This window comes from Pararge aegeria, chromosome 2, assembly GCF_905163445.1.
Source record: "Pararge aegeria chromosome 2, ilParAegt1.1, whole genome shotgun sequence".
Taxonomy (NCBI): domain Eukaryota; kingdom Metazoa; phylum Arthropoda; class Insecta; order Lepidoptera; family Nymphalidae; genus Pararge; species Pararge aegeria.
In genome coordinates, this window is record NC_053181.1 from 20,250,004 (window position 1) to 20,275,589 (window position 25,586).

General features: G+C 35.9%; 2 protein-coding genes across 2 annotated transcripts; one reads left to right on the top strand and one right to left on the bottom strand.

Moving 5' to 3' along the window:
- Positions 1–4,019: 4,019 nt before the first annotated feature.
- LOC120629587 (myrosinase 1-like) lies at positions 4,020–25,455 on the bottom strand. Its single transcript, XM_039898562.1, has 9 exons — positions 25,396–25,455; positions 19,013–19,125; positions 17,501–17,693; positions 16,001–16,172; positions 13,644–13,848; positions 11,740–11,834; positions 7,161–7,463; positions 5,583–5,824; positions 4,020–4,378 (listed from the first exon to the last, which is right to left on the bottom strand). Exons 1-9 carry the CDS (start codon positions 25,437–25,439, stop codon positions 4,249–4,251), a joined length of 1,497 nt encoding a protein of 498 aa, XP_039754496.1. The 5' UTR covers positions 25,440–25,455; the 3' UTR covers positions 4,020–4,248.
- Positions 8,347–11,057, top strand: LOC120629595 (protein ALP1-like). Its single transcript, XM_039898574.1, has 2 exons — positions 8,347–8,760; positions 9,503–11,057. Exons 1-2 carry the CDS (start codon positions 8,474–8,476, stop codon positions 10,383–10,385), a joined length of 1,170 nt encoding a protein of 389 aa, XP_039754508.1. The 5' UTR covers positions 8,347–8,473; the 3' UTR covers positions 10,386–11,057.
- Positions 25,456–25,586: the final 131 nt, after the last annotated feature.

A 25,586-nucleotide genomic window follows, 5' to 3' on the forward strand; every position in this document is an offset into this window, starting at 1 on the left:
ATTTTTTCAGAATTCTTTGTAAAAGAGTAGGAGGTACACTAAACATTTGCAGTTCATCAAGGTATGGCGATAGTGCTAACAAGTTGATATTTTAGTAAATCTTGCCCAATACTATTATTATATGTTATTAACTGTATATTTTACTATTTACTGGGCATCCCGTACAACTAATAATTTAATAAAGATCCTTTAAAAAATGGATTCACATCAGTGTCGCGTCGTGTCGTGATGCATCAGAATTCTTAACATCACCTTATATAACGTTTCGTATATAACGATGACGTCATTGTACATGACGAGTGTGCATGCCTTAATTTAAAATGCAGTTAAACCAGTCGGAACCTTTTTGTCTTTCACCAAATGTACATACAAAGCCAGATTTGCTAACGTCTATGAATATCACACAGCCAGTAAATCTGCTAAATATTTCTATATTACTACACACAACACGTGTTATTGACATTTTTAACAAAACGAAAAATATTTTTAAAAATCAAGTTATTAATGGCAAGCTTAAATGATTCTTCTTTTATTCCTTAAACTTTTTTATTCTTTACTGATTATAATCAAGCATTCTTCGATGTACGGGCACCGCCAATTTCTTTATGTTATAAACTCTCAATAGGGTATTTAAGAGAAACTCCCAATAACTATGAATATCAGTCAGTAAATCTGATTAATATTTTTATATTACTATACATCCTTTAAGATCCTTTAAAAAATGGATTCACATCAGTGTCGCGTCAGAATCGCGTCGTGATGCATCAGAATTCGATGACGTCATTGTGCATGCCTTAATTTAAAATGCAGGCTTCCCCTTTTAATGCATCACAACAACAAAATACTATGTTGAATCTGGCTTTACGAATGTATATAACTAAAAAGTATGTTTCTCAACTCAACCATTCACCCATTATTAATAAATAATCATCGGATGATAAAAATATTAATACTTATTCTAAGTAAACAGCCAAATTCGTATATTGTCGTATATTACAAAAATATGTCATAATGCTCCTGTCCACGGTTCCCCGTCTTGAATCGTATTTATTAAAATCCATAAAGACAAAAGTTTGCATTACTTCATTTAAACATGTATGGCTCACGATAATCTAATTCCTCGCATTATTTATTTTTACCCTGAAAGAATTAGGTAAATTCTTCAGGATAAAAAAAAACAATTTTATTATTGAACTTGAATTGTTATTTATTAAAACTGTTAATAATTATTATTACGTGTTTCATATAAGCGGCCTTAGAATAAAGTCTGGCAGAAATTAATAGCAAAAGTTGAAAACGCCTGTATGAATTTTAAATAAAATATATGAGATTGAATTCTGGATATGGTTTCATTTTACCTTTTGCGGGCTTTAAACAATAGATTAAGACAAGGATGGCAGCCCCGAACTGGTAAGCGCAGCGTTGGTCGACCCCCAACGAGGTGGACAGACGACATTAAGCGCGTCGCAGGTAGCCTCTGGATCCAAGCGGCACAGAACCGTGGAATTTGGAACTCCTTACAAAATACCTATGTCCAGCAGTGGACGTCTATCGGTTGATATGACGATGATGATGATGAAATAATAGATTTATGCAGAAAAGAGTTAGCAACAATGCCTGCATTAATACGCCGAAGCTTTTATATCGTTATAATTGGCGAACCTTGAAAACTGATCATAACAGCAGCAGCAGAGCATGCAAATGCTGCCCTCTATCCATTACCCTGAAGCGTAGTTGGTGATAGCGTACTTCACTTTAGGGGCGCCGAGATCGAATCATAGCTTAATATTAACTGACTGTGAGATAGTGATAACAAAAAAAATCTGAAATTCTTGACAGAAGCTAAGAAATTTGCCCTTTCCATCCCTATGCCCACTACTTTTTGCGGTGCTAGCGGTGTAAGCCCAGTGGGTAGTACTTCTACTACACTCTTGAGGGACCAAGTTTGAATCCCAGCACGCACCTCTAACTTTTCTTAGTTATGTGCGTTTTAAGGAACTAAATATCACTCGCTTCAACGGTGAAGGAAAACATCGTGAGGAAACTTGCATGCATGAGAGTTCTACATAATGTTCTCAGAGGTGTGTGGAGTCCACCAATCCGCACCCTTTTCATTGTGGGATGCGACCCGTGCTCTGTTGTGCACCGGTAATGGATTGATGTGATGAGATGATGATGTAGGTGTTAAGCCGCATGTGCCGTTAATTAAACCTTATAGGCCAGGCCCCAGGCCCTTCAGGCAAAGCTGGAGGTATGTGTAAGTGCCTTATGCAAGTAACTCACGATTATACTCGAGAGTTTAGTTATAAAATATTAAATACAGATCACGATTCACGAGGCCGTAGTTTTATTCCTCGGTCAGGACTACTTCATCAATAACATCATCTGCGTAGTCACCTAGAAAGGGCTAGAACGGGTAGGATACACAAATTACATCCCCCGATTATATCCCCTGACAAGAAATATAATTAACGGGTCCACCTGCTAAAGGACGGGGACATAGAATAGGATAAGTTTACCCCTGTTTATTATTAAACATATTTAGATATTATTTCCACTTGTGCGCCAGTGCTCCGAGAATTGATAAAGCTGTTTGAGAAGATAAATTTATATCCTTTCCCCGCAGATATACCTGTCTCCTGCCCATGGTAGCCGTGCAGCGTGAGTAAAGACCTAGAACGCTGCTCAAATCTGAGTCGGTGAGCTACAATGATTATTCTTTCGTTCGTTTAAACTTTTTTATTATTTACTGATTATAACGTAGAACGATGATTTAAAGCATTTTCCGAGGAACGTTCACCGCCAATTTCCTTATGTTATAAACTCTCAATAGAGTATTTAAGAGAAACTCCCAATACCTTTGAATTCTTGATCCGTCTTGGGAATCGAAGCCCTGACCTCGTGATGCGTAGTTAAACATGGTAACCATTATAGTAACGAGACAGAACGACACGCTAAAGTGAAGCCGGCGTAAGGTACTTTTACACGAATGCCATACTTTTTGAAATAAATATAATTTAGTTAACTTATTAAAGAAAACTCCATATTCATATCTTACAACGTTTAATCGTGTAAGTATCTCTAATTACAACATAGCACATTATAAACTCAAACCTCAATCTATCTGAACTTATAGCACACTGTTAATTAACAAAGAGATAACTTCTTCAATCTGCCGTTGACACTTCTGTCTGTACTCTTCTGTACCTCTATTTTTCCCGCCATTTTATATGACCTTCCTTTTTAATCTGGGCTCCTGTCATTTTGAATTCGTACTCCTACTTATACCGACCAGAGATTATGCATAATTTAAACCAGTCTGAACCTTTTTGTCTTTCACCAAATGTACATACAAAGGCAGATTTGCTCACGCCTATGAATATCACACAGCCAGTAAATCTGCTAAATATTTTTATATTACTACACACAACACGTGTTATTGACATTTTTAACAAAAGGAAAAATATTTTTAAAAATCAAGTTATTAATGGTGAGCTTAAATGATTATTCTTTAATTCCTTAAACTTTTTTATTCTTTACTGATTATAATCAAGAACGACAATAACGCATTCTTCGATGTACGGGCACCGCTAATTTCTTTATGTTATAAACTCTCAATAGGGTATCTAATAGAAACTCCCAATAACTATGAATATCAGTCAGTAAATCTGATTAATATTTTTATATTACTACACACACACACACACACACACATTTTTAACAAAAGGATAAATATTTAAAAAAATCAAATTATTAATGGTATTGACGGTATATTTTATTATTCGTATCATTAAGCACTATACCACATAATCTTAAGGGAAATTATATATGTTAAATTTTTTAAGTGTTTCTTTTTTGTTTCAACTTTAATTTTATCTTTACTTTCTGTTCAATTTAATTCCAAGTTGTGTACACATACTTTGGGTTGTAGTTTAGAACATAACTTGTTATTACTTATATTTAGATCGACTTTTAGTTATTACCTGTTTTGTGTACCTAATAACAATAAACAACAACACGCACATACACACACATACATACACCTACACCACAAGAATACACCCATATTTTATTTATCTTGGTAAACCTACCTAGTTAACTTTAAATTAGACAAGGAACTCCTCATTTATTTCAGTTTGTATGTGATGTTTTGACTAGCACCCGTATTACACTAGTACTTGTAAACTTACAATGTAAAATTCTCAACAGTTTGAACCGAAATAAATGTTTTGGATTCTGATTTTTTGATTAGACTGTATAATTCCATGTCGGTATGCAACGCGTTTGTGCTAGCTGGGTGAAGTACCTTGCAGAGCTTCTTGCGATGCGAGTCTTGTTTGGTGACACGTAGTCCACTTCGTAGAGGCCGAAACGCTCTCTGCAAATGATAAGTCCAACGTTTATAACTCGCAGTCAAATGGGCACATTAATGGCACTTTTATGCGTACAATATACACTCGTGAGATACTTGCACTTGTATGAGTATATACAAAATAGTTACCACAAGTAGTAAAGTCTACGACAGCTGGAAAAATGCGTGTGGTGTATGCGAAATATATTACTTTACAAATTCAAATTCAAATTCAAAAAATGTTTTATTCATGTAGATTTAACATATTACACTAATGTTAGTGATAGTGATAACTGCATTCGTTAACTTAAAACTAAAGCTAGGAGGGTTCCAAACGCGCCCTGGTCTAAGAAGAGCCCACAACAAATTTAACCAGGTTTTTTTTTGATATCTTTATCTCACAGTCTAGTTAATGTTGAGCTATGAAGTAAGAGCAATACATAACCAAGCTTTTTTATCATACATGTAATTCTTAATATTATGTTAGGATTTTTCTATAAGCTTACGTTAAAAAATAAAATAAATATATATAAACTTTGAACTTATTGTAAATTTATTGTTGATTATAAACATCTCAAGGATTTGATCTGGTAATTTGTTATAAAAAGATAAACAATTACCCTTAAATGAATTACTAATTTTATGCACTACAAGTTTATTTTTACTTCTAATATTAATATTGTTACAGTCCACTTTCTTTTTAAGTAGGGCTTAATTGGAAGAAATCGTCACGTAAGGAAAAGGCGTTATTTAACAACATGCGAGTTCGGTTCCATTCGGTGCGGTGTAGTTTGGATATTATCGTTTGATGACCTCCCTGGCTCAGCAGTGTGCACTGTAGTTTGAAGTGGAAGGTCCCGGGCTAGAACCCGGCATGGACAATTTGGGAATTTATTATTTCTGAATTTTCTCCGGTCTGGTCTGGTGAGAGACTTCGGCCATGGCTAGTAACCACGCTACCAAAGACGTGTCGCTAAGCGATTTAACGTTCCGGCACGATGGCGCGTAACAACCGATTAGGGCGAAGCGTATCTAGTCCACGGCAAAAGCCGGCTACCAGACAACATACGCTCTTCAAATCAATATTAACAAAATCCATCGAACTCAAACCGTAGGTTAGTGGTCAAAGCGCTCAAACCGCGATTGCCAGTGAGTCGCAGGTTCAAATCCTGTTGGTTCAGAAAATTTTATATGCATTTGAAAATTAATAAAGCTCATAAAATCAACTCACGAAAAACCTCTTGTCCATTCGAAGTTGTCCATTAGACTCCAGTACGTGTACCCATACACCCGGCAGTTGTCCTTTGTCACCGCCATTAGTAAAGCTTTCAAGTATCCGTCCAAGTAGTTGATACGTCGACTGTCCTTCAAGCCTTTTTCCAAAGACATCCCGTTCTCTGTTACCATTACTTTCGGGTTGTCGTATGCCAGTCTGATCCAGTTGAGGGATTTCCGGAAGCCCCATGGGACTACCTATAATAACAAAATATGGGTTTTATTTATTTATTTATTTAAGAGCACTAACAACATGCATATTACACGTTTTATAAACATAGCACACACACAAACACATGGACTGATATGCACGTCAATGACAAGTGCACATAGCATTGACCAAGCGTCATATAAACTTAATTTGCAGAAAAAAAAAAATTTTAACACAAAATTTTTTCTAAAAGCTGTGGGTGAGTCATGGAAGATATCGATGCTAGGTATCTTTTTAGATAAATCGTTGTATTTCGCACAAATACGTATAATAGGCGCTTGTTTTCCGAGATGGGATTTAGTAAATGGTATATGAAAAAAAATTGTGGATTTGCAACTTCTGGTGTACCGGCGCTCAAACCATTATGACAAAGATGCATGCAAACCAAATGAAATGAATGGTATTGTTAGTATGCACCTTATTCATTATATCGACCCATTACCGGCCCACTACAGGGCACGGGTCTCCTCCCTCAATGAGAAGGGGTTGAGGGTTAGTCCACCACGCTGGCCCAGTGTGGAGTGGTGGACTCCACATACGTCTGAGAACATTATGTAGAACACTCAGGCATGCAGGTTTCCTCACGATGTTTTCCTTCACGGAAGAAGCAAGGGATATTTTTAATTACTTAAAACGCACATAACTTAGAAAAATTAGAGGTGCGGGAGCGAGTTGGGCCCCTGGCACGCACCTCTAACTTTTAGGAGTTATGTGCGGTTTTAATTTAAATATCACTTGCTTTAATAGTGTAGGGAAACATCGTGATGAAACCTCATGCCTGAAAGTTCTCCATAATGTTCTCAAGGCCTGTGGTGTCCACAAAAACAAACTTGGCTAGCGTGGTACAACCTTTTTCATTCTGATGAGATTCTGAGTAATAGATATAGGTCGGTGATTATGCTGATGACTAATGATCATAAAACGTTCATACATCATCAGCTAGCTTGGTTTATGATCTAAAATCCTCTGACCTATGAGAGAGAAGACCTGTGCTCAGTGAGAGGTTAACAGGCTGACGATTATAAATATATAAATAAATATACTAAGACAATACACACATCGCCATCTAGCCCCAATGTAAGCGTAGCTTGTGTTATGGGTACTGAGATAGCTAAGCATATTTTTTATGAATATAATACACATAAATACTTATAATATACAGTTAAACACCCAGACACTGAAAAACATTCATGTTCATCACACAAACACTCTCCAGTTGTGAGAATCAACCCACGGCCTTGTACTCAGAAAGCAGGGTCGCTGCCCACTGCGCCACTCGGCCGTCGATTATGATGACTAGAAGTCGAAGACTTTATCACTCACTTTTAACCAAGTCGAGTTTGACTTGGGCCACTCCTTCTTCTGGGACACAATTCCACCCATATCAGCTTTAAAGGACGGTGTTGAAGATATGTTTCCCCTATTCTTCGTTATCAAGTAGGTGGTGTAATGATTCAAACCCAGAAAGTCGGCTGAGCCATGTATCAACATTATTTCTTCACGTGTAAAATATGGCAGACGTGAACGGGGGAAGTGCTGAAGTTTTGATATCGCGTCGATCCTCTTGCGCATTATTGGGGGATAATCCCCTGTTTTGGAGAAGATCGGGTGCGCGAACCATCCGAACTGAAAAAAATAAGATGCTAAATTGAATACGAAGCGTTTATAGCTCAGTGTAGTACGGCTTCACTTTCGAGTTGCCTTTGTCGAATTATGTGTTAGAAGTTAAAATATCACTTGCTACAACGGTTAAGTTAAATATCGTGACGAAACTTGCATGCCTTAGCGCTAGTTCAGACATTCGTGAACCGCGCGTTAACGAATCGCAAATACATGGTCAGTTAGTAACGGTATATCCCAATTTAAGAATGTACGATAAAAAATAAAAAAGCTCGGTTCTTGATACTTTTATTTGAGTAATCTTCATACTGAAGATCCCATATTACAGGTATCTTCCCCACTTCATCGATAAATAGTTCAGTGTCGAAACGATCCATAGCGAACTCACGAGCTTTGACGTGCTAACCGCGCGGTATCCGCAACACAACTGAACGCGAAGTAAAGACTCCATAGTAATAGAAACGCGCGGGTGCAGCGCGATTCTATTTTCTGGCGGTTTGGACGCGGTTACCGCGCGGCTTGATTAACCACGCGAGTTTGTCTGAACGATTACTTATAACTCATATGAACAAGACCCGCGCGATTTCCATGCGATTCTATAGTCGCGCGGTTCCCGCCGTGTCTGAATTAGCACATAGAGAACTCACGAGCTGTGACGTGCTAACCGCGCGGTAACCGCAACACAACTGAACGCGAAGTAAAGACTCCATAGTAATAGAAACGCGCGGGAGCAGCGCGATTCTATTTTTTGGCGGTTTGGCCGCGGTAATCGCGCGGCTTGATTAACCACGCGAGTTTGTCTGAACGATTACTTATAACTCATATGAACAAGACCCGCGCGATTTCCATGCGATTCTATAGTCGCGCGGTTCCCGCCGTGTCTGAATTAGCGTGCGTTCAGACATGCGGGAATCGTGCGTTTACGAATCGCGCGGTTTCAAACCGCAAAATTGTGATGCTATTCAGACACGCGCGGTTAGTATGCGATTTCGTGCGGGTAAAGCGTCAGTTTCAAAATGGAGGTCGACGAAGAAGTGTGTTTACTGTGGTTGCTCCTTAAAAAAAAGAAAAGAAAAAGGCGGTATTGGGTGCATCCAATATTACGTGACCGACTAGTACATGGTCAGTTCGTAACATTATATCCCAAATTAAGAATGTATGATAACAAATTTTTTGACTATTTGAGAATGTCAATAAAATCTTTTGATGAACTAATTGAACTGATCAGGCAAGATATTTCATGCTCTGAAACGCATTTGAGGCCAAGCGTGTCACCGGAAGAGAAACTCGTAATAACTTTAAGGTAAGATTTATTTATTGTTCTTCAAAATCAGCATAAATATTTTCTATAACTGTAGAGGACTGAGAGCCAGAACTAAATTGCGATGGTGACGGTGACGGTGCCGGAACAGGAGGAGATGATCCAGATGTAGTAAAATATCCTTGCGGGCTTGTATACTGTTGTCCTTGCCAATACGTAGGTGTGATCTGCTGAGTATTGTAGCGAAGAGGGGGTGGTAAGCTTTGTCCTTTTTGTATCACTTGAAGTAATTCAATTTTGGTTGCTAAACGCCTATTTTCTGGTACTTTTCTGAGTTCTTTATATAACGACAAACAAAAGAGTTTGTCGTCATCTTGCTTGGTAATACTATTTTCTTGAAGTTCATTCTGAAAATGTTTTCGTGACTCGATACTTTTTTCTATTAAAACCGCTATTTTTTCTTCTGGCACTTGTGTTTTCTTACGTTTAGGGGGACGTATTTCAGTGGCTTCGGTTGCATTGGCGTTTAGTTCACTTGTCTCCTCACTTTGCCTTTCATTCTGTTCTTCAATATTAGTTGTAGTGTCTTTATTACTTACACTATTCTGCAGGAAAGATAATCTTGAAAAATACATATATCGGGCTCCTTTACGAGCACCTGAACCAGAAGGAGTTGTTTTTTCTTTTTTGTATTCTTTATTGTAGCAATCTCGTATATTTTTCCATTTTTTTTGGAGTTGTGTACCTAAAAATAATAACATTATTAATAATATTCTTGTTTCAGATATCTTGGTACGGGTTGTTCATTTGGAGAACTAAGCTACAATTACCGCCTAGGAAAATCGACGATTACTGGAATTGTCCGCGAAGTATGTAAATCATTGTGGAATAAGTTGGTAAACATAGTCATGCCCGAAGCGACTGAAGATATCTGGAAGACAATAGCACGAGACTTTGAGAGATATGCAAATTTTCCAAATTGCATTGGTGCTATAGACGGCAAGCATATCCGAGTTATAAAGCCTGTTGATTCGGGTTCTTTGTATCATAACTATAAACATTACTTTTCCATAGTGCTCTTAGCACTTTGCGACGCCAACTATTGCTTTACTTATGTTGATATTGGGGCTTATGGCAAAAGCAGTGATTCTGCTATATTTAAAAATTCGGTTTTTTATAAACGCCTGACAGAAAAATCATTAAACATACCAACACCTAAACCAATATCTAATGTAGACCTAACACCAATGCCTTATGTTATAGTTGGAGATGAAGCCTTCGGCTTAGCAGAAAATTTAATGCGCCCATATTCAGGCAAATGTTTACCATATGAAAAAAGGATTTTTAACTATAGGTTATCGAGAGCCCGACGTAATATTGAGTGCACTTTTGGTATTTTGGCGAACAAATGGCGCATCTTTCATAGGCCTATAAATGTAAACATAGATTTTGCCGAAGATATAATAAAAGCTTCTTGTGTTCTACATAACTATGTGCGGACTAGAGATGGTCTAAAATTTAAAGATACTTTATATAATGCACCCATGACTAATCTCAATACCTTGCATGCGGGAAGAGGGACACCGTCATCTTTGAATATCAGAGATAAATTCGCTCATTACTTTGTGAATGATGGGCGTGTTCCATGGCAAGACACAAAGATATAGCTGCAACTAACATACCGTACTTGTAATGTTTAGGTACATAACTAAATGTAAACAAACGAAATATGGTAATACCGTTGTGACCTTCATTTGAAAAATGCTCGAAATGTCTGCATAAAGCAGCCGAAGTTTGTTTATATTTATTTAAGTACCTAAAGTATACGGAGAGTATAATATACGCTTCATAACAATAATTATAACATAATTCTGTCAATTATTTTTTGGTGAATAAACCTACTTACTTAAAATATTCTTTTTTTCCACCGTGTCTTCGCAATTTCCAAATATCTCCACCAACTCTTGCCAAGCTCGGTTCTTGATAATTTTATTTGAGTAATCATCACACTGAATGTCCCATATTGCAGGTCTCTTCTCCACCTCATCAATAAATAGTTCAGTGTCGAAACGATCCATGGCGAACTCGCGAACAGTGACGTGCTCACCGCGCGGAATCCGCAACGCAACTGAACGCGAAGTAAAGACTCCATAGTAATAGAAACGCGCGGGAGCAGCGCGATTCTATTTTCTGGCGGTTGGGTTGCGGTAACCGCGCGGCTTGATTAACCGCGCGGTTATGTCTGAACGATTACTAACTAACTCATATAAATAAGACCCGCGCGATTTCCATGCGATTCTATAATCGCGCGGTTCCCGCCGTGTCTGAACGAGCGCTTAGCACATAGAGAACTCACGAGCTGTGACGTGCTAACCGCGCGGTAACCGCAACACAACTGAACGCGAAGTAAAGACTCCATAGTAATAGAAACGCGCGGGAGCAGCGCGATTCTATTTTTTGGCGGTTTGGCCGCGGTAATCGCGCGGCTTGATTAACCACGCGGGTGTGTCTGAACGATTACTTTTAAATCATGTAAATAACACCTAATAGCACCTAGAACCTAGAACCTCTGTCTGAACTAGCGCTTAGAGTTCTTTATAATGTTCTCAAAAGCCTGTGCAGTCCAACAATCTGCACTGTGCCAGCGTTGTGGGTTACAGCCTAAAGCCATCTCGTTGTGTGAAGAGTCCCGTGCCCGGTAGGATTGATATGATGATGACGATTATATCGAAAATACAAACAGACAAAAATATGTGCAATATTTTTGTCTGTTTGTATTTTCGATATAATCAGAATAGGCGTCTGGGTCAGGCCACTGTATAGTATTGGAATTTGGAAACTAGCGTGCCTCGGAGAGAACTTAAGCTGAAGGTAGGCAATAGAGTGTACCTATATAAACGTGTTTGCACACACACGTGGTTTAAAAAATATCTACGGGGATTGTGAATGAAACTTCAGGGAAACTATGTTTTTGCTCTTTTTATATCGGTTGTGTATACGAGCGATCATGGCAATACTTACGTAGAACTGTCGCGCAGTTTCCGCGGCCATTTGGTCGGCATTAGAAGTCGTGGCTGGTTCAAGCCACGAGAAATCCAGTGTGATGCCAACATAATCTGAAATATTGGATAAAAAATTTAAAAGGGTAGGCCTCAGGCGAACTCACTTAACTTTTTTTTAATATAAGCAATAAAAATTGTATACATATACGTTGTTTTGTTATACTTTTCTTTTTTTATGTACTTTTTGTAGTGTGCATTAAAAGTATTTATTTATTTATTATTAGCTTTTTAAGGGAAACAAACAGTAATATTACGCATAAGAGTAATGCCGTATTTTTATATCACATAAACCAGTGATGTTTCCGCAACTTCGTTATACATAAACGATAACATTAACCACAATTGCTCATTGATTAGGTACAAAGCGAAAATTATACAGCATAATAAAATTAAAAAAAAACTTTAAAAGCTTATATTACTTATTTTGCCATAATTCTATTCCTAAAAGTGTAAACTTAAACGTGAAAAATGTCCTCCACACAATATTTGCTGTTGAAAGCATTGCCCGAGATAAAAAGTTTTTTTTTATTCCACTACAAGTTAGTCCTTGATTGCAATCTCACCGGGTGGTAAGTGACGAGTCTTTAATGGACTGGTGGAAATAGATTTGGACTAGATCAATAGTTCCGTGTTCTAAGCTCGAAATAAATACTTCGGAATAAATTCTCGTTTCAAAACAAACATAAACTATGATAAAGAGTCGTTGACCTGATAAGAGGTCAGTGGCTAAAATAACGTGCGTCATTTAGACGCAATACAAATGTCCAGAAAATCTTATATGTATAAGTGATATACCTATTTTCCTCTGGTGGGAGACTTTGTTGGACATTGCATGAAACGTCGACCGTATCCGACCACAGCGACTCCTTCTAGCTATTATAAGCGTACCTGATGTGCTCTCAAGTGACTGGCATAACCACTCTTTGTTTTAAATGTGCGATCACATTGACAGCACGTCAGTACTCCACCAATTATATTGTAAAATATGGCCTGCGATGGTCTGGCCTTTATTACGCCTAGCATCTTGCTCTGCGCGCCTTTTAACTTCAAACTACGATACTTTTTTATTTACGGAGTGTCTCCATCGCGGCCGATCTTCTGCTTCAAATTCCCACAGTGATGGGTTCATATGGGGGGGGGAGTATGGTAATCATACCCATAATCGGTGTCCATGCGACATCGTACCGAAACAATCGCTTAGCGACACGTCTTTGTCGGTGCGATCGTACCTAGCCACGGCCGAAGCTTTCCACCAGATCAGATCATAAAAAGTTAAGAAATTATAAAGTCCCAAATTGGCCCTGGCGGGGATCGAATCCGACACCTTCCATTTAAAATCAGCGGTCACCGCTGCGCCGCGCCAGGTAGTTCGTCAAAAGTCATCAATATACTCGTATATACAACGTGTGAATAAAACCAAAATAAGACTTCACCGGCTTTAGAGGTACATTAGTACTGTCTCTGAGACTTTTCTGTGAAACCGAAAACCTTAAAGTTTTTGAGTAAACCACTGCCATAGTTTTTACTGAAATAAATCAGATACAGCCCTTACATCACGTGAAAAATTAAAATCATTTGACTTCTGTCACTTTTTACGTGTACGCGTCGCGTAACTTAGGTACTATGCGCGTGTCGGTCCTTTATCTTCAACAGGGTACACTTAGCTAACATAAGTAAACACTTAGAATGCTTTGAATTCGTTTGTATGAAAAAAAATGAATGAATTAATTAATATACTTTTATTGCACACCACAAAATGTACATTAAAAAAAAAGATGTATTTTTTTTCATTTATCACACGCATATTCTTACGCATCCTTCAACATTATTTCTTGATTCGGTAACACGTTGTTTATACCTTACCTATAGAGTCCATGTACTTGTCCCTGAACAGCTGATACACCATTCCGTGCGCCCTCAGCACATTGTGACCGCACAGGTAGTCCTCGAAGCCGCTAGACTCCGCCCCCGGAGCGTCCAAGCCACCGTACCCACCGTGGCAGAAGGACAGAGGCTCGTTGATTGTTATCCAAGTCCGAACTTTGCCGCCGAACTTGTCGAATAGCACCTAAATGAAATGCATCGTCAATATGAATCTACTGGCCACTACAAGTTGAGGCCGTAGTCCATCCCGCTGCACTGGCCAAAGACAGATTGGCAGACTTCATCTACTTGGAAGCGGTGATAGCGCAGTGGTAAGGACTTCTAATTCAATTGAGTTCAAGCTGAGTTCTAGCTATCTAAGTGCGTTTTAAACAATAAATATATCTCATGCTTCAACGGTGAAAGAAAACATCGTGAGAACTTGCATGCAGGTTGCATGCAAGTTCTCCATAATGTTCTCAAAGGCGTGTCGAGTCTACCGATCTGCACTGGGCCTGTTTGGTGGACTAGGCCTTAACCCCTTCTCATTGTGTGAGGAGTGGGCCGCTAATGGGTTGATATGATGGTGATGATGGTGACACATCTTTGCGAACGTTATTGTTTATTGTTATTTGGTACACAAAATAGGTAATAAGTAAAAGTAGATAGTATAATACGTAAGAATTTTTTATATGCATTTTAAATTTATAACATTGATAATTCCTCCAAGTGTACGTAAAAACACTAATAAAAATTATAAAAATATAAAAAAGGAATGTGCCATCTCTTGTTTTAAACATGTCTCATTGTAATATGGACCTTTGAAAAAGTAGATCGAAACTGCAAAGTTTCCTACTAGATGACGCTACAGTCGCTATAAGACTGATGTGAAAGCCATATACTAATTTCGGCATCGACGGTGGGAGAGCCGTAGCTTAATTGGTGAAAGCGCTCAGGCCGCGATTGCCCGAGAGTCGCAGGTTCAAATCCTGTCGGTTCCGAAAATGTTTATATGCATTCTAAATTTAAATTTATAAAAAAGTAAAAGTAGATCTAAATATAAGTATTATGAAAATTAAGCTTAATTTGCTATACTCCGCGAACAGCAGGATAATCTGTACGGTGTAATTTATAATTTCTTCAATTTTTCTATCCAAATTCTATCTAATAATAAGTAATAACAAGTTTTGTTCTAAGCTTCAACCCGAAGTATGTATACACAACTTGAAATTAAATTAAACAGAACCTACGGGGAACCAGGCATGCAGATTTCCTCACGATATTTTCCCTCACCGTTGAAACAAGCGCATAGCTCCGAAAAGTAAAAGGTGCGTGCCGGGGATCAAACTCGGTTATATCCAAAAGAGGCTCTAACTACCAGTCAATCATCGCAAGGTGATTACGTGTCTCACGAAAGGTTTGCGACAGGCGTTAATCTCGCAATCGCATCTGTCAAACGTTCTGTATTTTTATTGTATGCAAAAGTGTCGTTTGACAGCAGTAATCGCGAGATTTACGCCTGTCATGTGCAAACCTGTCGTGAGATACGTAATCAACGTGCCGCTTCAGTTCGGCGGCATAATCGCACTTTGCCTTATAAATTAACCTGCATATTTTCTGACTTTGTTGTCTGCTTTTTATTATGATAATAAAGCTCATTTTGCTATACTCCGCGAAGAGCAGAATTACAAAGTAACGCCTGCTTCTATCGAATATCCAATATGTCAGCTTTTGAGTTTACCTCTGTGATTTCGTACCGTGTTATATTTTTAATATATTTGTAATATAATGTATAGATTTAAGGTTTTGTACAGATAATTAAGCAGTCGCAAGCACGTACACAGGGTGCCCCTGAAAATCAGCGCCAGAGCTCTCTGCGGCTTCGTGCTCGAAGGGACCCTATTTGTATGTTTACTATACGTACCGGTCTGGGTCCCAATTAGCTTTGATATTGGAGTCGTGTTTGACACGGATTGCACACAGTGTGTCTACGACTGCAATTTAATAATAAATCAGGACCCAGGTTATATTATATATTATATTTTGGAGAGTAAGCAATTATGTGGATGAGTAAACCATTTTTTTCTACATTAATATCCAATGGAGAAGTGCACAAAATAAAAATAAATAAATAAATATACTACGACAATACACACATCGCCACCTAGCCCCAAAGTAAGCGTAGCTTATGTTATGGGTACTGAGATGACTGATGAATATTTTTGTGAATAATATACATAAATACTTAGAATATATATATAAACACCCAGACACTGAAAAACATTCATGCTCATCACACAAACATTTTCCAGTTGTGGGAAGAAAAAATAAAACATGAATTAGGCGCTAGAACTTACTCGGGCATAATCAAGAAAGTATTCCGCGATGATGGGGTTTGTCCAGCCCCCCAAGTCTTGCAGGGCTTGAGGCAGGTCCCAGTGGTACATCGTCACGATCGGTAAGATGTCATTGCGTTTCAGCTCATCTATTAATGCCATGTAGTATCTGATGCCATCCTCGTTTATTTCACTGTAATTCAGAAAATGGTGTTAGCATAGTGGTTCGGGTTTTAGCTTCCATTTCGGGAGGACCGAGTTCGATCCCCGGTACACCACAAACTTTTCGGAGTTGTGTGCTTTTTTATTTCCAGCAATTAAATACAATTTTTTTTAATAGTATAATTAAAAACCACCTGTCCGCTCTCGCTCATCTTGTCCTAATCCAAAGGTTGCCTGGCAGAGATCGCTAAGCGATAAGGCCGCCTTTTGTATTCTACTTCTGTCTTTGTATTTCTATTGTTTTTTTTTATTTTCCTTACTTCATAGTGGTGTACAAATAAAGAGTTTATTTTATTTATTTATTTTTATTAGAACTGCCAACAAAATTACATGAATTATAGTTATGAATAAAGCTAGCCTTAGGTTACTAATGACACATAATTTCACTTATAGGTAGTCACAGCATGCACTGGTTAGTATGTACGATAACTCACTTTTATACAAGCATTATTAAAAGATATGTATATTTATAATAATAAAATTTAAACAGAAAGTTTCATAAGTGCCTGTGATAGGCCTACATGAATAAAGAAATTTTGAATTTGAATTTGAAATAGAAACTTACATTACCAATGTTAATATTTAAGGAACTTAGAAAACAAAGTTGCGGTACCTAATTATCAGATTACGAGTCACCGTCTCACCATGATTAAGAGTTAAATAAAAAAAAAAAAAAAAATTGACGTATCAATTAGATGGTAAGCGGACAACCATTGCCTATATACAGAGCAACACTTCGAAGGAACACGTTCAGCAACGTGCCGCCCTGCGTCAATCAAACAGAGGCGTAGGTGTTAACCTCTGAATCCATCCTCAAAAATCTAATTGTCAGTTTCAAACAGTTCAAATTTGGAAGCGGTTCTTTTTTTAAAAAAATTACATTTACGACACTTTTTGGGGAAATGCGTATAAAAAAATATCCATCCCACCTTTCATGATTCTGTAAACGGCATTGGCTTCCTAAATAATTTATCTTTATCATAGTGCTATTTAAAGAAGTATAAGTCTACAATGAAATATATAAAAATTCGATTCGAAATCGCATGAAAATGGCTAAAACGTGGTGCCGGTATTTGACCTTTATAGCGATAAAAATACAACGAAATTCACAAATCCAATTGATAAAATAGCTTTCTTGTTGCTTTATGAACATAAAATAAAGCATCATGTGCCTAAAATTAATGAGTAAAAAGATAATAGTAAAATTTAATTTAGTTTAGTCTAATGGCGAAGTGTATTAATTTATTATAGAAAACTAAGTTTCCTATTAAAACGGACTACATTAGTAAGTTCACTTACTTGCTTAACCCATTGGGGAGGATCCTCGGCCAGGATATCGAGAAGCGGTAGTGCTGGACGCCAAGCTCCACCAGCATTCTGACGTCCTCCTCGAACAAGTGGTAGGAGTCTGCTGTGACGTCACCATTGTGATGGTCGAAGATACGGTCCGGCCTTGCGTGGGTGTACCTGTCCCATATACTCTCACCTTTTCCTGGAATATATTGATTTATAGTAACTATTGTAAAGTTAATTGAATTGTTATAATTATGTTTTTATTTCTATTTTTATTTTTGTATTTTCTTATTTTTTTGTTCTCGTTTTAATCTGTATAATTTAATCTACTATGTATTTAATTAGTGCATATAAATAAATAAAATAATAAATAAATCATTGATTTTCTTTTTCTATATATATTAATAGATATATATTATTAATTTTGTTATAATTTTTTAATCGCCAATTAACCATTTCCCACTACGTGTCTTGCATTTGTAGCTATGTTATTTTACGTCCGGTTGTCTATAGGTAATTTATAGATATTGAAAACAACCTATGCGGCAATCCCCGTTTACTTTCGACAGCGTATGAATATGTTTCGGGCGCAAACGGTGCTTTATGATTTTTCGTCTAACAAAAAAAAATATATACTTAACTTCGCAGGTCTATGTATATTAATAGTAGTAAATTGTCGTAATAAATGTTTATATTCTGTTTAGGTTTAAACTTGGCATCGGAATTACAAGCGGCAGCGATCCGCCCGCGCCAGCCTGGTCGCAGTGGCGCGCACTTCATACATGCGCAAAAGCAGTGCATACCCAAATTATTTTACATAAGTCGCATTGGAGGGGAATTTTTGCCGTTTCATGCAATTTTCCTACTGTATGCATAATCTGGTAAGAAACTCAGTGCACGCCACTGCCTGGTCGGTTTATTTTTTAACGCGTTATAGTAGCTTCACCTGTATGTTTGTTTGTATGTTTGTAACCGACTTGATTTTAACTCTCTTCAAACGGTCTGATTTCATTCAAACTTTTTAGATATATCGAGGACCGATAACAATACACTAATTGGATTAGATGATTCCAATTTTCAATTTGATATGAAAAATTAGATTTTTGTTAATTTATATGATTTAATATTTGTTTTGTAAATAAAATAAACTAAAGCGTGTTTTTTAGTTTTTTTGATTTGAATGAATGAATGAATATATTTTTATTGCACACCACAAAAAGAACATAGAAAAAAGAAGAAAAGTATAACAAAACCACGTTTACAATTTGGCGGCCTTATCGCTTCATAGCGATTTCTTCCAGGCATCCAATGGGCGAAGATAAAAAACAGGTACAGAAAATAGTTAGGTGGTGCATATATACATGTACCCATAAATTAAATATTTAATTACTTAAATATATACATATAATATGATTATTTATTTATCAACGGTTAACATGCGATGTAGCATAATGCTGAGATATCTTCTTTCTTTCTTACTTTCAACACAAGAAAAAACATTTGACTTTGTTCACATACCTGATGCATTCCACGCTCCTTCTATCTGGTACGCAGCTGTGGCGACACCAAAAAAAAAGTTTTTGGGAAAGCAAAGACTGTTTGGAGGCTGGTAGGTAACCGCGCTAGCGTACCTGTAACATGAGTGTGTTTTATTTAAGATTTTATAGTTATACATAAGTAGGTATCTCATTTTTATTATTTGTCCGAATTTCTTGTCAATCATCTATAACTTATCGTTAGCGGACAGGGTAAGATTGGCAGTACCTAAGTATAATGCGAGATCTTATATCAAGAATAAGCAAACTTTTAGGTCTACATTCACAAAAACTAATCTAGGCAGGTCCGCCCCGATAAATAAAATTGTCTCAGCCTACAATTGTGCATTTAAAAAAGCTGATTTAGATATTTTTCACAATTCTGCTCTGAGTTATAAGCGCAAAATTAAAAAAACTGTTTGTTACGTAATCCTCTTTTATATTAATTTTATTTTAGTTTGTAGTATCTTTTATATATATATATTTTTTTAATTAATCTCTTTAGTTTAAGGTTCTGTATATTGAAGAACGTCTATATTTCATGATGCATGCAGAGTTAGCCTGTAAGTAGGGTATACAATGTAAAATTCAGAATATTACTGTTATGTTTATAATAATTTTAAAACATTGTATATAACGTTGGCTTCCGAAATAAATAAATAAATAAATAAATAACTTATGACTTTCTGACTTTCTTTCTTAAGGTTAAAACATGTTCCAATCTCGACCGAACACCATTCCTTCTGCAGAACGACAAAAAGAACATGTCATAAAAGAATACAGTTCGCACAAACTAACAGAAAATTCGTCGCTCGCATGACTAACCGTCGTATCTCGGTTTTGGCCGTTTTGAGATAGAGCCACTCTATTATTTATCTGCACGTTTTTGTCCATCTTTCTAACTAACCATAGTTTCTCTACAATATTTGAATCACTAGATATTAATATTCGTTTTGCCCGAGTATCTCCTAGTTACTTAAACATGAATTTTACTAAGTATCGTAACTAATTTACATATCATAATAGCAGCAACATTTTTGCACGACTCATGATGCGAAGCATCAGAGAGTGCTTTACGATTTCATTTTTTCGCCTCATTTCGGCGGCTATTTTTATTATTATAGCCTTGTTAGTTTACGAAATCAAGAAATTTTGCATACTATTGTCGAGATAATTTAATGGAGATGAATTCCATACTTTTAAAAAATTGATTTACTGAAATAGAATTGGAAAAAAACACCAAAATAGGTCAAAAAAAATTCCTGTCAGTCATGTGTGAAACCCGAAAACACTCTAACTTGTGAAAAAATCCATTAATTAAAAAAAAAAAAAATTCTAATCGACGTTTGTAGGTCACTGAATGCGAATGATTAATTAATTCAGTGTAGTTTAATTGCAATTAATAAAAAACGAAAACTGCAAGACTGTATATCTGTATTTATCCATGTAAAATTAACATGGATGGTGATATATCTATATCTATAGATATTATGTACATTTTATTCCACCAGGGGCGCCTGTGCATCACTTTCCTAGTACAGCTGTTTTAAATTTTTTTTTTTTCAATATTTGATAATTAAATGAGCATTACGAGTCGTGCACTTTTGGATTTTCCAAATTTTTTTTTATTGCACTACAAGTTAGCCCTTGACTGCGATTTCACCTGGTGGTAAGTGAGGATGCAGTCTAAGATAGAAGCGGGCTAACCTGTTAGGAAGTATGGTAGTCATGCCCCTAATCGGTTTCGCACTGGAACACTAAATAGCTTAGGTGGGTAAGCCAGGACCAAAGCCTCCAAATAAGATCAGACCATTCCAGATAAAATTCAAAAATTATAAATTTACAAGTTTTGAATTTTCTGGGTATTTAAACTTCCGACTTAAATTCACAGCTCTTACCGTTGTGCCAGGTAGGCCGTCAATAACTAATGATTGAAGTTCTAATACAAGTCGAAAAACGCTTTACTTTAGGGTGATGGTACCAACACCAATAGTTTCTGTACGAGAGCTTCAAGAAAATATGTCTTTGAACTATTTTTCAAGTGACGAAACTGTTTGCTCCATATGTTTATTGAACCGTCACGAATGTTATTGTGAACAATAGTTATTTATTTAAGTACCTAACTTTTTATTGGCTTTAAGCTTTCTTCATAGGTTTATAGCTTTACTAGCGGACCCCAGCGCCATCTGTCGGACTGTTTTGTGAATGTAAACCATTCACGGTGCCACCCAAAATCCAAATGCATACCAAAAAATTCATTCAAAATGGTCCAGCCGTTTAGTAGGAGTTCTGTGACATACACACGCACACAAGAAATATATATATAAAGATTTAGCTTTAAGGCGAAATTAAACTTAGAGTAAAATTTTTAAATTGTTGTTTTTTTTTTAAATTTTAATCGTTATTTTCATTTGTTTAATATTAACCCAGATAAGCCTACTGTCCTATATTTAGGACAGTAGAAATAAAAAAAAATATCAGAATACCCTCTTTATCTAAGATTATTTAGTCTTATGATTTGCAGTAAGAAACGTGTCAGCTTTATTAGAAAAAATAAAAAGACAGTTATTTTAACAGTTTTTACCTTATATTTTACCTTATAAGTGTGTAATAAAAGTGCGTTGCAGACATGGCAAATGACAGGTATGTATAAAAAGTTATATTTTACTCGTGAGTTGTTTTTTTCTGTGTTAATATCTAGTTGATAACCTTAACTTTTGTACTAAATAAATATTCTAGCAAAATAATATAAATAAATTACGTATAACTTGTTACAAATACTAGCGTACTATATATAGGACAGTAGGATAATATACATGATTTTAGTACAATAATAAAACTTTTTCTTTACAGACCGTTAGCTGCGCATGAAATTTTAGATGCTTTAGAAAATGATTCTGATAATGAAGAAGATTATAGAGAACGACTGATATGTATTCTACCTCCTCCTGTTGATCCTGACTGTCTCACGGACGAAGATTCGGGTGAAGAAGATAATGTAACTTTGAATAATTTGCCACGAAACATTCTGCTTCAACCGGCTGAAGTAATGATTCAAGGGCAGATTATGGTGAGTGATACAGAAGAAGAACCTTCTGATTCTACAGGTCGAACTAAACGTAGGCGTACCTACGAATGGAGAAAACGGGACTTGGCAAAAAATCCCGTGAATTGGCCAGATGTTCAAGGCGCTTGCCAAGATAAGCGCCCAATTGAGTGGTTTGAATTTTGATTACAGAACGACACATGACAACACGTTCATTATTGCTAAATGGCATGACAATAATATATTCAGTATTGCTTCTAATGCTGTAGGAAAAAATCCTAAACAATCTGCCAAACGCTTGTCACAAAGTGAAAAGAGAAACATTGTCATAGAAGAACCACATATGGTGTCCATCTATAACAAATATATGGGAGGAGTGGATCGGTCTTATGAAAATATTTCACATTACCGAATTGGTATACGAGGTAAGAAATGGTACATGCCGTTGCTCACACACATGATTGATCTTGCCGAACATAATGCATGGCAGTTATATAAAATAAATCATGGAAAATTGGATCATCTTGGCTTTCGCAGAAGGGTAGCAATTGCTTTGATTGAATCAAACAGAAAGAATGCCAAAAGAGGGCCTAGCCGACCCTCCCATCATGAACATGCTGATAGTCGTAAAGACCAAATGAATCATCTGGTTATTCCTCAATCGAAGCAAACACACTGTCGTCAATGTCACAAAAAATGCTTGACACGTTGCAAGAAATGTGATGTTGGAGTGTGTGTCAAGTGTTTTGAAACATATCATTCATAAATAGTGTTAATCTAGTAAATTACATATAACAATGGGTAATATAATCAATAGTTATCTAATAAACTACACTTTTTGATTAAATTCTGTTTTGTCATAAATGGTCTTTTATTTCCTCTTATTATCCTACTGTCCTACATATAGGACGGCTGTTTCCCTGAAAGCCTTACACTTAATTTTTTTTTCATAATTTTTTTTATGTTGCATTAGATCTAATAAACTAAATAATGTAACTTTTTTCAAAATTTTCAGAAAATTTTAGTTTCAGGCTTATCTGGGTTAATTCTTTTATTCTTATAATTTTTGCTTTTAACTTAATTTAATTATTTTTAACCGGGCTAACTTCAATGTTGTGTATACCAGTGTAAGTGATAACTGTACTAAAACAATAAACTATAATCTAAAATTATTAATAATAATACAGTGTATCGTTGGTATATCTAATGAAATAAATAAATGAGTACGCTTCTGAAGAAAGTATTAAAGGTACATATCATTTTGTAATGTGTTTATTATTTTTTCTTATAATTTCTTATTTTTTCTCGTAATAGATGTGTGTATTAGTGCATGTGCAATTTGTATGTTGTTAGTGCTCTTAATGAATAAATAAGCATGCAAAGGCGGCCTTATCTCATTTTACTTGGCACCGACTTAAAAATGCTGTAGAAAAAATTTATTTCACGCTTTTTTATGGATAGCTTTGCAATCATATTATAGATAGATAGATAGATATATACATTCTTTATTGCACACAATTAAGGGATAAAGATAATATAAATTGAAACATAAATATAAGAAGAATAAAAATGCGCAAAGGCGGTCTTATACCTTTAAGCGATCTCCTCCAGACAACCCTTAATGAAAGAAGAAAAGGAGTACGGAAACGGGATAGTGCAATTTTAAAAATATATCATAACATAAACTACATCGACTATATATAACAATAATAGCTAATACAAATACAAATAATATATAAATAAATACATACACATATAAATATATACATATTATATATATATATATATATATATATATATATATATATATATATATATAAATATATACAAATACATACAGAGCAAAGAGTAGATAAATAATATTCTTTTAAACGACTTCATATTATGTATGTTATAAAAGCCGAATATCACTGCTCATAACCTACTTCAAAATATTGCTTTGCCCGAAGCAGGGGTAGGGCGTTAAGTTAAAAAGTATATTATACACATAAAATATACTATCGACATAAATATATATGAATATCCCATGAATTTTTGTATCATACAATCTAGTTATGTTCAAAACAATTAAAGTTTACTTACTATGTACACCAGTAATAAAAAAAAAATATTTCTGCATTTAGAATTTTTTTTTTTATTTTTTTTTTTTTTTGACGTGACAACGTCTTATAAATTGGTTTGCCGGGTGACACTTCAAGAAACTGAGTTACGCTCCGCTCACGTTATGCGCTCACAATGAGAGCGAGTGAGAGGCACGTGCCCGCCTAAGAGCGAGAGAGACAGACATAAAAAGTGAAAGGCACGCGTCCCTTTGTAGTAAACGCTGTTTCATTGTACGCAAATGTATTGCAAGTTATTGTATGTATATTTGTATATAAATACGTATGTATGTGTAAAGGTAAAAATAAAATTTTGTTAATATGAAATTCAGTGCGAGATTCTTTGTATAAATTAATGTTTTAAATATAATTCTTTGTATAAATAAATGTTTTAAATTGTTACTATTATTTCATCCTTCTTCCTACTATACGAATGAATATTCACATTAAAATTATTTTACCACTCAAAGTCGTTGTCACCTAAAACTTTCGCCCGTATACCGACTTTACAGGCAACCAATTTTTTTTTAAATAAATAAATATACTACGACAATACACACATCGCCAACTAGCCCCAAAGTAAGCGTAGCTTGTGTTATGGGTACTAAGATGACTGATGAATATTTTTAGGAATTATATATAAATAAATACTTAGAAAATACATATAAACACCCAGACACTGAAAAACACTTATGCTCATCACACAAACATTTTCCAGTTGTGGGAATCGAACCCACGGCCTTGGACTCAGAAAGCAGGGTCGCTGCCCACTGCGCCAGTCGGCCGTCAAAATTTTCATATTAGTTTCATATTAGTTTGTAATTGTTAATTTTCATATTAGTTTGTAAAATTGTCATATTAGGTACCTATTTGTTTTATATTGCTGCACGAAACGAACACAATTAATGACTGCATTGATACCGCCGCACCACACCGCATTTCCTCGATAAGGATGCTTCTTACACCACACTTAATAATTTAATTTTCTTAATATTTTCTTTCTGTTTATTATTTTAAGCAAAGAATAGTTATTTTTTTATCTCTGGCTTTACACAGATTACCCAATAAGATCTATTATATTACTCCGATTTTCAATATTTCGATAATCGAAAACGACTCCTCGATTACGAGCGAATCGTGTACTAAGGCTACAGCTGTACGAGGATAAAGTATTCGTGTTTAAATCGAGATGAATAAAATCAGAATGAATGAGTGACTTACCCGAAGGTGAGAAATATCGCGTAAGTTATTATTTTACAAGTCATGTCTCCCGAGCGTCGTCCCCTTGCCGACTGAACACCGATAGCCCCGTGACACTGCATTCATAACAATTATTATTAACGTTGCAAATTAATAAAATTGAAATGTTTGTTTGTAATAATACAATAACAGCTTTTCGTTAGATGCTTTCT

What these genes read in the sequence shown, in the direction of transcription:
- LOC120629587 (XM_039898562.1), bottom strand. Translation starts at nt 25,439, where the DNA reads ATGACTTGTAAAATAATAACTTACGCGATATTTCTCACCTTCGG. An exon ending in AGGAGCGTGGAATGCATCAG is followed by an intron (nt 17,694 to 19,012) that starts GTATGTGAACAA and finishes AATATATTCCAG; the next exon opens with GAAAAGGTGAGAGTATATGG. An exon ending in AAACTGCGCGACAGTTCTAC is followed by an intron (nt 7,464 to 11,739) that starts GTAAGTATTGCC and finishes TATTTTTTTCAG; the next exon opens with TTCGGATGGTTCGCGCACCC.
- LOC120629595 (XM_039898574.1), top strand. Translation starts at nt 8,474, where the DNA reads ATGGAGGTCGACGAAGAAGTGTGTTTACTGTGGTTGCTCCTTAAAAAA. An exon ending in AAACTCGTAATAACTTTAAG is followed by an intron (nt 8,761 to 9,502) that starts GTAAGATTTATT and finishes TTCTTGTTTCAG; the next exon opens with ATATCTTGGTACGGGTTGTT.